The sequence below is a fragment of the Spermophilus citellus genome (genome assembly GCF_964194105.1).
Source record: "Spermophilus citellus genome assembly, chromosome: 1".
Taxonomy (NCBI): Eukaryota; Metazoa; Chordata; class Mammalia; order Rodentia; family Sciuridae; genus Spermophilus; species Spermophilus citellus.
The window spans coordinates 33732444-33748035 of record NC_138182.1 but is presented as its reverse complement, the minus strand read 5'-3'; the positions used below and the strand labels follow the sequence as shown (position 1 = coordinate 33748035).

General features: G+C 33.0%; 1 protein-coding gene across 1 annotated transcript in view; it reads left to right on the top strand.

Moving 5' to 3' along the window:
- Positions 1 to 5613: 5613 nt before the first annotated feature.
- POSTN (periostin) overlaps positions 5614 to 15592 on the top strand; it is a gene marked incomplete at its 5' end in the record, with an annotated part of 32821 nt that continues 22842 nt past the window's right edge. Inside the window, 5 exon segments of the mRNA XM_081307859.1 lie at positions 5614 to 5691; positions 5693 to 5808; positions 7097 to 7195; positions 11834 to 11898; positions 13706 to 13863. Coding sequence (XP_081163985.1) covers positions 5614 to 5691; positions 5693 to 5808; positions 7097 to 7195; positions 11834 to 11898; positions 13706 to 13863 — 516 coding nt within the window.

The following is a 15592-nucleotide window of genomic DNA, read 5'->3' as shown; positions in this document are numbered from 1 at the left end:
GGAATATTCTCTATGTCCACTTAAAGAGTTTTCTCTCCACCCTGAACTTTGTTTTTTGAGGTCACCTTCTTTTTTGATGTACATTGTCTAGGAGGAAGCTAAACATCTAATCCTCTGTGAGGTCATAGATACAAACAAGGCCTGAGGTCCTGTAAATGATCTAATTCCACTTTTTCTACAAGCCCTGTGTCTCTCTGAGAGGAGGAATGAAAATAACAGTGTTGCACATTTGTTCTCCTAAAAAGAAGAGCAAGTCCTTCCCACCCATAGTATTATCACAATACCCCAAGATTGGTTTGCCTATAAGATAATAGTAGTGAATAAAAACTTTAATCAGGGCAATACACCTTGGAGAAAAAGTAACATTTTTTGAGTAAGATTAAGTGAAGAAATAGAACCCTTCTGATATTAAAAACAAGAAAGAGGAATCTTGACTGGGGATGCCTCATCTCTGATTTGGAAATTCATCACTGAAGATCTGCATCTGGAGTAGTAGGGAAACAGTTTATTTAGAAAAGAATACATTTAAAAATTATTTTTAGGACAACAGATATATTATGACTGATAAGTGAAAAATAACATTGGCTGTCTCTTTTCTTATAATGAAGCATAAAAAAACTTCTCCAATGCAGAAAGAAAGCATATAGACCATGTACCACACCTCTAAAAATGGATGGAGAGATTTCTGAGGACAGTGTTGGACATGAACAGATCAGTTAAAAGAAAACATCAGCAAAGAGGTAGATGTCTAAGCATGGGCCTGAGAGTATTCCTATTTCAAAGGGAAAGAGTTTGGTGAAAATGATAAATTGATGATTGCAAATTATAGAATAATTCTATTTTCAGCAGACCAAATGTGCCAGATGGGACGTTGAAATTCTAGTACTATACAAGAGAGATGGATAACTACAGATTTCCTTAATTGCAGCAATTATCCATCCCTTCATCTTTCAGTCTGATCTGAAGAAATATTAGAAGTTATTTGTGGACGGCAGACAGATGATGACGAGGGTCTTAATCATTCTGAAACAAAGTTATCTAGATCCAAGAAAAAGAGAAGATGAAAGGCATACTGTCAACAGTATCCAGAGTGAGAGAGATGAGAAGCAGCGTGTATAAATGTGAGAGGAAACCAACGCCTGAAATAAGGCTGTGGAAGTGATTACGTCCAAATGTAAATTAAAAGTTTTTAAAAAAATCAGTTATAGTTTTTTATTCATGTGTCACTACTCCATGACAATATAGAAAAAAATATGTATATCAGGTTAAAAAGTGAAGCAGTTCATTTTTTGGCCACATACATGCATAAACAGGAATTGTCTTTTCAACTGTTATTCAGATTTGACATTACTTAATGTGGGCAATCTGCATCAGCATTAAAAGATTTCATGTAAGAGCCAGGTCCATGGGGCATGCCTGTAATCTCAGCAACTCAGGAGAGTGAGGCGGCGGAAGGACTGCAGGTCAAAGGTTGGTCTAGGCATCATGGTAGGGAACTTGATTTAAAAAAAAAAAAAAGATGTGGGGCTGGGGGTAGGAGGCGAGCTGGTGGGGGAGGGAGCCGGGGGTATAGCTCAGTGGTAGAGTGCCCCCAGATTCAATTCTCAGGACCAGAGACAGAGAGAGAGAGAGTTCATAAAAAAGAATGCTATTAATTTTCAGATGTTCAGCATTTTCAAATTAGTAAAATATTTAAAAGTTTTAGAATTCCAAATTAATTATGATTTTAATCAAGATGTAATAGGTGCTGTGCTTCAAGAAACATTGTAAACTGTGCTTTCTCCACTAGATGTCCCCAGAGAAATGCAAGTAAATACGGCTAATAGAAAATACTGCTAATAAGCTCCGGGTTTTAAAATTGCAAAAGTACCTCGCTCAGTTAGGGTCAAGTAGCTCTAACAATTTATTATTTAATATGGCAGTCTGTCACTTCATAGGCTTTTAAATGAAATGAGAGTCTAAAGATACACAGAGAGGATTGCATACCCAAAATGCTCTCCTGCTTCTAAATGAATTAACGTTCAAGAAACATCACTTAATGTTTATATTGGGATAAAGTTAATCATCTCTTTCTCTAATTAATATGATTTCACTACCTTAGATATATTAGGCTTGGAAGATTAATGAGAGTAGACAGAGGATATCCATTGCAAATATCATACTGGAAAATGCCCTGGGACATCTCACTTCTTGATCTTACAAGGCGTCAGCACAAATATCCAAACTTACACATTGCCTTTTGACCTCTTTAATTTGGTCATTCATGTTCAATTTTATTCTAGTTGTGTGCATATTAAAAAATGAAATAAAATTTACTTAATTTAAATTCTGTTCAACTTTTGAATTCCTTCAACCTAAAACGTTTTGTTGTTGTTGTTGGAATGGCCTTTATTTTACTGTCACAAGGGACATCAGCCTAAAACTTCTAAGAAAATATTTTCCCTCCCTCACAGAAGAACAAAGATCATTGGATCTTTTCCAGAATTTTAGTTTACAGCTTCTAACCCAGGTACTGGGGAAGATTGGGACCCTCAATGTCCAAGGAGCTTGAAAATAAGAATGCTCCCCACAAGAAGGTGTAGCAACAACATTAAGGCTTTATTGTATTTTATAAGCAAATTCTATTATGTGTAACTTACACATAAGGCAATTAGAATGAAAGTGATACTCAAGAAATGCTGTCAAGATCCCATAGATTTTATTAAGAAGCAGGGGTTCTTAAGAATATGGTGCAAATAACTACTCTGGATCATTCAAAACCAAAGAAGTACTGGTTTAAAAACATTCTGCTCTTGGTTTTTGAGTCTACAGGTTTGTTGAATCTATTGTTCACGTCTAATCCTAGACAGTTGCGGGCAAGTTTAAGGTTGGTTATGTGCTAGGGACAGTAAGCACAATGTTACGATGACTTTATAGGCTCCAGAGGCCACAAGATATGTTTCAAAATTCTAGTAGATAATTGGCCAATTGCCAGGAAATTAGCATCCTGGTATCCAGAGACAAATGGCTCTGTCTTTCAGACATATTATTATTCTTCAGTTACATAATAAGTCATTTCTTTTTTGTTAATGACTTATATTTCTGGGTCAGACTATGCAACCCTGGAAAGTCAGACTTAATTGTCATGATTTCAATCTTCCTCCCAACTGCTAGGAAAAATTGTGTGGCCAATCCAGGGTCAGGATCCTTTCATGAAGCAGAAGAGAAAGAGTCCTGTGTAGAGAGAAACAAAGACAGAAAGAGACAGTTGAGTTGTGATGGGTTCTTTGAAAGGGCAGAATTGTGTCCTTCCCTAGATTTTTCAATGTCTTTGCTGGAACTTGGACTGTCTTCTCTCCCCATTTCCTGAAACTGTTTCCATCCCTCACCCTCCTCAAACTGTCAGCTGTGGATTAGGATTTAATCATTAGCTTTGGACTTTCCTTGCTATTTGGCATATAATAGCTCACTTCTGGATTGGCCTCGGCTTTTTAAGTTTAGTACTATAATAAATTCATATTTACCTTAAAATTCTCCTTCTCTTGGATCTTTCTTCAGGCCTAAACTGCTCTAAATTTGTGAGTTTATGTGCGCAATCTGGCTCTCATTTTCAAGACCTCTTTGAAGTCATTACTAAACCTAAATGTAAATATTTGAGTCCTGGCATTTGTTGACTTCCATGAGACTTTTACAAGTTCCAAACAAAATGCTCAGAATGGATAGATTGAAGATCTTTATTGTTTGAAACTCTGAAAAGAAAAATTTAAAAGCCTCTTTTTGTTGGATGAGAGTGTCATGCTTTTTACAAAAAAAAAAAAAAAAAAAAAAGTAAACCTGTCAGAAAAGAACAGTAATCTTTTACATAACTATATTATCAAGAATTTCATAATAGTTGACTTACTGATAGTCAGTAGAAATTATTTTCGTAAAACAGTTCTTCTGTCCTACTCAATAATCAGTTACTGGCCACCTATCATTTGTACAACATAAGAATAATGGAAAACTATTCTATGAAGCAAACCAGAGAATTACAGATAAAGTTAGAATAACTCCATTCAAAGAAATATAAATGATAGACTAATATTATTTTTTCTATAATAGACTAGGGAAAGAATATAATTTAACTTCTACTCTTTCTTCTCTCCAATTGCCCTTTTGAAGTACTCCTTCACTTTCTATACTTTTATAACATGATTCTCAAATTGAAAAAGAGACCTCTGAAATATATTTCAGAATTTGGTTCATGCATGCTTTCTTTAATAAACTTGCAGCATATTGCAGTACTACTTTAATCCTCAAAGGCAAAATCTCATAGGAAGCTTAACTCTTCTGATATTTGGAAACCTTTCTGGCCTACTCCAGCCTCCCTAAAAACTTTTCTAAGTTTTGGACAATATCAAGAGTCCAGGCAAAATTTCTCTATCTCGCATGTGTGAGTGTGTGTGTGTGTGTGTGTGTGTGTGTGTGTGTGTGTGTGAGAGAGAGAGAGAGAGAGAGAGAGAGAGAGAGGTGAGGGGTCAATCAATGTGCTATTACAGAGGGACCATTTACTAACAAAATGTATAGAAATTATTCTTTTATTCTAGGATGCATGTATCTTGTTTGAAATGGTCATTTTCAGCCTAATGTTGACCTTTGATATTCATATTTCCTTTATCCAGAGCATTCTGAAGATTTGCCATATCATGTGTGCAGCCATAAAAATGCATGTTCCCTTGGCTGGGAATCACATAGTGTAATGTTAAGAGACTTTAGTGACTCTTGTTAAAATCAGAGGAAAAATAATCTTGGCAGTGTCCCTATTTCCTAATATGTATTTAATTATTCCATTACTTTTGGATTAGTAATACTTGTTTCCAAGAGGGGAAGCTTTTGTCCAGTAATTATCAGAAGATGTGCTGCCTGGAGATCTTCAACATCATGTGAGGCATATAATAAAAAAGCCATACAGTACAAATGTTTCTCCCCCTTTCTGTTCATTTCAAAAAGTTTAGGGAAACTTGCCAAAAGTAAATTTATATTAAGTCTATATATTCTTTGATATTTGAAAAAAAGAAAGGAAATGGGAATCACCTCCCTTGGTTAGTAAGACTGCAAAGAAAATGTGGCTTCTCCAAACATGCTTTGTCAGCAAGTTAGAATTCTGATTTCATATTTTATGTAAGTCATAAATCTATCCAGAATTTGTTTTTAATTCCACGCCCATTACCCCTCGGCAATGATCAAAATTACTATCATTTTTCTGATGAAAACTAATAACTTTATAGTTCTGATGTGGACTAAAGGTGACAACTGTGATAAGATCAAATAATCACTTCATTGAGTACATGGACATATGCTCTGAATGGGATAGATGGCAGAGTAGTCCTTAAAACTACAGACAAAATCATTTTCAATAAAAATCCCTCTAAAGTACAAAAGAACAAAACTGAAATATGAACATTCAATGAGTCAGTTCTTCATGTAATTAAAGTAAATATCTTCCTTATTATGAGAAGATAAAGGAGTTCACTGTACTCAGTAAATATAACTAACCCAAACAGATTTTTTTGCTGGCAACTTGAAGTTGCTGATGCTTCTTGGAGAGAGTTCAGATTCTCAGGTTGATACACTGCTCCCTCCCACAACCCTGACATGTATATAAACTCTGAGCTCTCCAAAGCCCACTGCCAGTTCTCTTCGTGGACTAACTGCAATGGAGAGACTAAAAATGATTCTTTCCTTACCCATATTTTCTCTCTTCCTGCTCTTTGTTGTTAACCCTGCAGACACCAACGGTTATTATGACAAAGTTTTGGCTCACAGCCGAATCAGGGGCCGGGATCAGGGGTAAGTCAGTGGTTTGGTTTTATGAACTTTTTTTTTTTCCTTTAGCTTGTTATATGTGCAAGTATACATAAAGTGTGCATATATGTTTAAACTTTGGAGTGTTTTCTTTCTATTTATAAAGTGATAAGAAAAGGGAAATTTGAGTATTCTGTGATTTATGTATGCATTCTAAACTTTTAAAAGAATTACTGTCAAAATAAGAATGTAATTACTTCTTAAGAGACATTATGTAATTTGAGTCTAATGAACAAAGTTTAACAGGACATTCCTTTAGTATTTCATTTGTGTTTTTATTTCCTTTCAAAATTAAAGTCTCTGTTTGTAGAGGCTACCATTATGTGAAGAGCTTTGAAATATCGCATGCGATGTTAGAGCAAATTTCATTTAAATTATGTATGAAAATTAAGTACTGAGTAATGTAACTAGTTCTCTGAACTCCTTGAAGTATTTTTATTTGATAGGATGGATGCAACTATAAAATAGGATTTTAAAACTTATTAACTTATTAAACATAATAGTAGACATAATTTAGTAACTTAACTGTTTATCTTTTTTTTTCTTATTTTAATGTGGATCTTGGCCCTGCTTCCTGTGCATCACAGGGATTTTTTTTCATAATGTTCCAAAGCTTCCTTGCCTTACAGTGGAATACAAATTACATTTCTATGAGAGGTTAAACAAATAAAATAAAATTGTGGCTGAGAAGATTTAAATCTATTACTTCCACACAAAATAAATACATTTTCCTTTACTCAACCACATTGTTTAAAAGTTATTTTTTAGTACTAATTTACTTCTGTAATTACCTAGAAAATTACAGAGTAAAATGTCTTTGTACAAAGGAAAACTTAGCCCCTTTTATTCTCTGATCTCTCATTGTCCCAGAGAGTCTTAAACATACCCTCATCCCCCAAATCAACACTTTGGGTCTAAAGCTGTCAGTGGATTATCCATTGTTGAAAATAATAAGACACATAATAACAGAATTATGTTACACTTAATTCTGTTTGAGTATCCTATTAGGTTGACTTTTTAAAATAGTGGTATTTTACTCTGAGACTCTGAGATGTCTCTCTCTCTCTCTCTCTCTCTCTCTCTCTCCCCGCCCCCCTACTGGCTTCAGTTTTTCCAGTGATTTGGTAGAATTGGATCAAGAGTTGGACTTGCACAAGGCTTAAGTCATATCTTTGACTATCAAATCCATGTCTTGACCTTTTTTTTAAACCATCTGACCTACATGTAACTATGAAATACCATTAAACTCTTTTTCCTTTTCTCTATCTTCCAGCCCAAATGTCTGCGCCCTTCAACAGATTTTAGGCACAAAAAAGAAATATTTCAGCTCTTGTAAGAACTGGTATCAAGGTGCCATCTGTGGAAAGAAAACGTGAGTCTCTTCTTTTTCACCATTTGCCCCTTTTAAAGACAACATGGCAGTGAGCATACCTTCTCTTGGGTATGCACACCATTCTTGAAAAAAACTATCCAAATTTTGAGTTTTTTAAAGACATGGCAAGATATATATATATATATATATATATATATATATATATATATATATATATATAAACTTTTTCTGCATCCATCTCCACTATTACACATGGAACTCAGATTTCTCCCTGAATTCACGTGTCCTAGAGGCCAAGAGGAGGAGAAAAGCACAGCAATGTCATTTGTTATAGAAATCAGCATGAGAAACTAACCATTGTTTCTACTCCTTTTTAATTCTCTTTGTTATTTTGACCTCTTTTATCTTAGGCAAGTAAGTTAGTCTCCATGCCTCAGTTTCCATATCTTATCAAAGTAAGTAGATCATAGCCAGGTGTGACAGTGCACACTTGTAATCCCTCAGGAGGCTAAGGCAGGAGAATACCATCTCAAGGTCAGTCGCTGCAACCAGGAGAGACCTTGTCTCAAAATAAAAAATGAAAAAAAAAAAAGATTAGAACCATTCGGTATGTATCTCACTGGTAGAGCACCCCTGGGTTCAATCCTCATTACTGCAAAATAAATCAATAAATAAAATACAAGAACAAAGTGATTGAAATCATAAGAGTTTTGAAGCAAAAAATTAATGTATGTCTCCAGTTATTTATAAATTATCTAAAGAGCTCCAGTTTACCTGAGTTTTTAATGAAGGCTTAAAGTTGGAAAGGACTTAAGTCTAATTTCTTCATTTAATCTATGGATTCCTAGCTCAAGCTGCCAGATCCTCAAGGTCTACAAAGCTGTGAGGGAAGTGCATTACTACATTTAATCCTTCAACAGTAAAAGATTACTCTCTTATGTATATATTTCACTGATTAAGTTAATTAAAAAAACATTATTTATCGCTTAGTAGACATGTTTCTTGGTTTATTATATCATAAATAGTGATAGGAAGAAAATTCTTGATGTATAAAGTTTAAGAACTACTTGTGTGGTCCCAAGTCATCATTTTACAATTAAGAAGCAGGTTAATGGGTAGGATAAATTACTAAGTTAAAAAAAAAAAAACGGCTTTGATGCTGTCCTTAGTCAAGAAAATACTGGAAATAGCTCTTCTGTGTTTCCTGTAAATGTAGAACCCACCTTTAGTGAGAACCAAAATACCTAAAGAACCTGCTTAGCACATCATATTAAAATTCAGTTACCCTAAATAGAGTGGAAAATTTGGTTAAAACTTATTTACAACCCAACAATATTGGTTCAAATATTAATGTGCAATCACTTAACTTTCTGAATCTTTTTCTTGTGGAACATTGGTTTCTACCTTTATTATAGAGTTTCTGAGATGATAAGATGATGAAATGTGTAACAATAACTCCTAATGTAAGTTGTTCTTAAACTATCTTAAATAAATGTGTGCGTGTGGATGGGAAAAACAGTTGTGACAAGATGTCCACTTGAAATGGAAATGGTTATCTTTATGTCCAAGCAAAATTCCTTTATGCAAGGATCTGACCTTAACTGTACTATATCATCTCCCCATGGTGATCAAGTCTAGAACACCACAGGATTTGGCTGCTAGTTTCCTGTTCATTGTCTTAGCAGAGTCTCAACTGGATGTTATTTTTTGACCTAGACATTATTGCTCTTAGGTTGGAGACATCTGTTAGATGTGTGAGTCATTCACACAATTATAATGGAAGTTAGTGTTTACAGTGATCTTCCTCACCCAGGCTGCAACCCAGACCCTCCTTGGGAACTCTAAAGCTCTGAATTTTCTTTGTTTTTTGTGTTCTTGGACATCATAAGACATTTTTAGAATGCACACTAACTAGGAAAGAAAGGAAAATCTGTATATTTAAGGAAAATCTTTATTACATCTTTCCTGGAAGTTGAGGAAGTGTACTTATAGCCTTACTTTAATCATGTAAATATATTAAAGATGCCAAAATTTATAAAGAACAAAAGCCAAGACTCTTTCTTGCTTTCCATTGAGAAGAATCTTGCTTTGAAGCCTGACCTTTCACCAGAAATGTAACAGTGTCTCCTTTGTCCAAATACATTAGCTAATTTCCCTCAAGAAGCTTCATTTGCACAAACACATTTACATCTGTGCACTGAAATAAATGCAAATGCTAGTTTCATATAACCTGAGAAATCAATAAGATTGACAAGAAGAATGACTGGTTTGCCATCTGCTTGTTTGGCTCCAATTTCCAGAGACATCTTTAAGACTTTATGTATCATTTGAAAAAAATGTTTACCTTCTGATTGAACAGTTGTTTGGGGAATTTGGGGGGAGTTAACTGACAAGTCTAATGAAGAGCATAAACTTCCTGGGTTTAAGATACTGGCCACAGTATATATTGGTTCTGTAATAAATTATTCTCTAGACACTATTTATAGAATGTCAGTGACAATTTAAGTTGGCATTCCATGACATTTTAAATACTATTCAGTCTAGGAAGATAAATTTCCTGTGTTCCAAGTTGTGCATAGTAATATTTTCTTTTCTCCTCCCTTGTCCCACTGACCATATGGGAACATTGAGTTTTATGTAGTATAAATGTTCTTTTGGGAAAAAAAAACACATATTTGTATTAAAAATATCTACTCAGATAATCATGTTGTCAAACTATCAACTAAAATTAAATTCACTGTTTTTGAAAAATTTTCCCATCTGGTTCATTAATTTTCTACACTAGGGCAGATCTTTGGGTTTTATTAGCATGTGTTGTAGAAATTTTTGTTATGTTGATTTTCTTTTCTATTCACTATTTACTTCAAGCCTCTAGACTAAGCACATCTGTATCTCATTATTTTACTCTATACAATATGAGTTAAATATAATATATAAGCAAATTTAATCAAACCCTTGACATCCCAATATTTACATTTATTTATACAGAGACCCATGTAAATAAATCATTTCATAGACCATATTAAGATTTTCATAAGATTACCAGACAGTTCACATATTTTCCCCATACCACTTATTCTTGAAAGAATATTAAAATTAGTAATTTGAAATAAGCATTTTCCATTTTATTTTTTCATCTTCTTATCTATTAATTTTCCTCAAGTCAATATTCTATACTAGAAAATTTTTTTTTTCCTTTGGTGGTGCTGGGGTTTGAACCAAGGGCCTTGTGCATGCGAAGCAAGCACTCTACCATCTGAGCTATATCCCAGACCCCTTAGAAACATTTAATTAACAAAATAGAGAAATAGGAACCCAAGTTCACAAATAATACAAATAATGGGTAATTAATTAGTGAACTTTTCTTCAATTTATGTTTATATTTTTTCAGTTGTATAAGACGGTCTCTTCTGTTATTAAAAGTTGACTTCATGAAAATTTCCTTTGATGATTTTTATCATACTGTTTTTTATTCTTACAGTTGCTAAAAATTCTACTATGTATGTCCAAATTCTATCAGTCCTTTTTACTTACTTAGTACAATGTTCATACTAGATGAAAATAAATAATTAGTGTCTGAATTAGCTAATTTATATTTAATCATTAGGCTGCAAAATAATCTTCAAATAATTTTCTTAATCCATATGATAAATAATTTCCAATTAAAAATTATAAAATGGTATTTATTTCCCCTTCACTTGTCATAGTCTATTTTAAATTGCTCTTTGATACATTCCTCTTTACATTGCTACTAGAAGAAAATATAAGACATTAGGTAAAATTTTAATCAAAAAATACCATCTTGGCTAACATGAAAAAGTCCAGAAAATGCCCTAAATAAGACGAAAATCAGGATTAGACATTAACAAAGTGAAAATAATGAAAATAATTAGATAACTTTAATTTATTATTTTATCTCAAAGTATAGAAAATTAGATAAAGTTATTTGGGGTATATTTTTGGTTGAAATTTCTGTATTTTGCCTTAATTATTACTATAGAAAGTAGCACACTTTGTAAACTTTGAACAGGGAAACATTTTCATGAATATTATATTCTAGCAACTTAAAAAATATTTATATTGTGTTTTCAAATTTGACAAAAATAAAAATAAATAAAATATTTTAAAGACTATGTTTGCCATGATCAGATTAATAACTCTACTGACAATTCAAACCAAACAGTAGCATTATTTATTCTAGTTAGAAAAGAGGTGGACTTTTATGGATCAGAATGGGTTAATATATAGTTTTTCTATTGTTTCTATGAACCTTATACTAATGAACATTTTTAGTTGGTTGTAGTATACAAAATTATTCCAAAATCACTTTTATTTGAGATTCACAACTACCTTGTGAGTAAGTATTGTTGCTACCATGTCCATGTTAAATATCTGGGGAAACCACAGTGCTAATTTATCCAATGATTTGCCTGAGGTCATATATCTACCAAGTAGTAAAACCGGGTCACAAATTTTGTTCTTTTGAATCAAGATTGCAGACTTTTCCACAGTGCAATGAGACTGTAGAGAACAGTCATACTAATATACATATATTGGTGCAGGGGTTGTGGTTTCTAGACTCAATAAATTGTGACAGTGACACATTTTGCCAAGATTACATCTCAATATATCCTATGCAGTTCTCTATTTTAATATTAATTTTCTTCCAATGCACAGGACAGTGTTATATGAATGTTGCCCTGGTTACATGAGAATGGAAGGAATGAAAGGCTGCCCAGCAGGTAAATTCTAAATTAATTGTAATGAATTAAATGAGGAATCTGCCTTCTGCAAGAAAGAAACATTTGAGAAACCTTTTGGAGAAGTGGTACATTGGGCTGGAGATATAACTCAGTTGGAAAACTACATGCTTCACATCCCCAAAGTCTCAGATTCAAATCTAGCACCAGAAAATAAAAAAAAGAAAGAGAGAGAGAGAGAGAGAGAGAGAGAGAAATGATGTGTGTTTACTTAGCACCATTGTTAAACCAACATATGTTATCCATATCTTTGTGCTAATGATGAATTTATCATAGAAATATAATAGTAGAATATTCTTCTCATGGACTGGATACTGGACAATATAATAGAAGCTAGTCATTAATTTAAATTAATTAAACATCCCCTGAAGTACAAATATCCCCTTTTGGAACTTGTTTAGAAACATGACACTCATTGCTTAGCAAGGCAACATCTTTTGTAGTTGAAAATCTTTGACTTCATAATGTTCTTTAAAGGGAAAATTAGTTTCTAATAACTGCCAACTAGAGTAAACATAGTTCATCTATTTTTTCTTTGAAATGTCTGACAGTCAGATATTTACTTACAATCATTACATTATTCCTCTAGAAGTCCTCTCTTTCTCAAAAAAAAAAATGTTCTCTGAGTTAATAATACTCATCCTTTAATGTACATAAACTCTGCACTATAGATTGTCTATAGGTGATATACATGAGGGTGAGAGCTCCAAAGTTTCATGTTACCTTAAAGAACTGGGACCCATGGACTGCAGGATACTACTTTGGAACTGCATTCAGTCTATGTGGATCTCAATGTGGGGAGAATACCAAGACAAGCACCTCATCTTCCAAGACCCTGCATGTCAGCTCAAGTCATCGGTGACTCATAGCATATGATTAGCACAGAATGAATATGTGATCAATTAAGAATAATTCCAGGTTATTTTACATGAGTATCATCAAGACAAGTCTCCCTAGGGTTTATTTTTTCAGTTTAGGCATAGGACTAACATAGAACCCTGTTAAATGTAACTTTATTCATTTTGACTCAGTTCTTCCACTTTGCTTGAGATCTTTTTAGATCCCGGTTTTATGCTTTAATTTATTAATTTTGTCACCTCTTCTTGGGATCTTCACAAATGTAATAACAATTTTTCTATGATAATATCTAAATTATAATAATTTTCAAATCCCATAGTGTCAGAAAAGTAAGTTGACTACATATTACTAAACAAATCTTGTTGGGTTTATGTTTATACATGAATCTTTCTTCTGAAATTCAGGAAAGCATTAGTTACTTTGTTCTGTCCCCTAACTAAAATTATCATGAAGACATGTGGGTCTTTTAGTGGCCCTAAACCATAAAAATTGTAGATTTAAATAACAATATCATAGTGTTTAGGACTTCAAACCAACATTTTAGAAATTATTATCTTTTCCATTCTTAGTAGAAAGTGAAGAGAATCTTTTTTCAATAAAATCATCAGATATGTTCTGATAATTATGATTGAGCTATTACTGATATAGCATAGCAAGAATGAAACCCAAATAGACTAAATGTTAATCCAAGATAATAGTTTAAAAACCATTTTCCATCAACACAATGGATACATGAAATAATAATTTCAAATAATATTTTATTATTTAGCATGAAAAAGATAACATTCATGTAAAATTGAGAATTCATGGAACTTATTCCTAAAATTATTCATTAAATACATTGGGGAACTTAGTGAAAAGATTAATTGATTGTGAAACAATGTTCTGCAAATGTTAACCTGAGTACTTACTCATTTCTTGACTATTTCAGTTATGCCTGTTGACCATGTTTATGGCACACTGGGCATAGTAGGAGCCACCACCACCCAGCGTTATTCTGATGTCTCAAAACTAAGAGAAGAGATCGAAGGAAAAGGATCATTCACTTACTTCGCACCGAGTAATGAGGCTTGGGACAACTTGGATCCTGTAATTCATTTTTTTAAATTTTTTGCTGTTATTATTTCATTTTAACTAACTTGAATATTAATAAAATATATATTTTCTATTGGACATATATGAGGATATAGAAAAGAGTGAGTCACTGAGAGAAGGTATTTATTTTCATACATTAATAAATGGAATTGATTTCCCAGCAGACTTACAGATTGATCCATACAAAGAGAAAACAAGAATGAACTGAGAGGGCACTTTGTACACAGTCTAATTTACAACTTTTGGGTTATGATTCCGTTTTTAAATTTGTAAAATTGGAATAGAAGTATACCCTTACCTTCTATTTGATAGGAAAATGAGTTGATAATTCCTATTATAGTCAAATATACTTAACTAAAATGGAGGTATGTACTCATAGCTGTTGTCTTGCTACAAGACCTGAGGCTGTTTGGATTATAGAAGGCTCTCTTGTGGTCCTTCTCCATGTCTCAACCACCTCTTTATTTCCTGTTGATGATTCCTTTTCTTCCTTGCCTTAAGAATGGAACTGATAAAAACCTTTTCTAGGAACTGAACTCTGCCCTTTATCTGAACTTCTGATGACTCCAACTCACTATAGATCATTGCCAAGAAATCTGTGTTTCCAGTGTTATTTTCTCCTTGGAACACCAGTAGAGTATTTCTAATATTACTCTTAATATTTTTTCTTGGTTATACCATTTGCATATTTAAACAGAAAATATCCAAAACATATGCCATTTTTTTCCTCTCTATCATAAATAATTGCTTTCTGGCTGCCTATTCCCCATAACGGACAGTACCAATCTCAAGGTTCAGACTTGAAAATCATAAGTCATCTTTACCTCTCCTCCTTCCAATTCTACTATCAATCAACCACATCTTATTTTCCATCTGAAGTAATCCTCATAACTAATACTGTAATTTCTGCTGTGCCTTCCCTCTAGATTGACCTTCCTAAAGCCTACTTCTAATTCCAAAGTCAAAATTTTTCAGTAGTTCCGCATTGCCAGTTTAAAAAATGGCATGGTTACCCCTTTAATGTCCTTATTCAGACATTAAAATCCTTTTTATTATCATACCACATGCATTTCTAAATGTCTTAATATTATCTGGGAAACAAAAGTATGTTAACGAAACTGGACCTTGCTCTCAATATTCACCTTCTGTTAGCTGCTGAACTCAGAATGACCAACAAGTCTCATCTTTTCTTCCATGTCTCTCTCCAAATCACTTTAAGAACAGTGGCATTTCTCACTGGACCCCTGAAAACATTTTTTCCTTATATACTAAATATAGCTATAATTATCTTTACCTATTGTCCCATTGAGGTTGAGATTTTACGTTATTGTATTTCCTTTAACAGATTAAATGGTAGAGGAGGGTCAAATTCTTGAATTTGTTATATAAGAAATAAAATCCTTATTAAAAATCAAGTATTGAATACAAATATAATGTCATTTTGAGTTTTACCCACCTAAAGTATTTTAAATATCTGATAATTCCCATTAGGTCTTCAATTTATATCATGATTGTTTCTTCATTAGCATATTCACTTAAAATTTGTGTTTTGTCTCTAAAAATACACAAGCACTCTATCAGAATCAGGATCCTTAACTGAATATTTGTACCTATAAAATTTCTTAATAAGATTGTAATGTTAAGTTACTTATTTCACTTTTGTGTAACCAATTGATAATGCAATAAGAAAGTAATGAGAGTAAAAAGTGATCATAAGAATTTC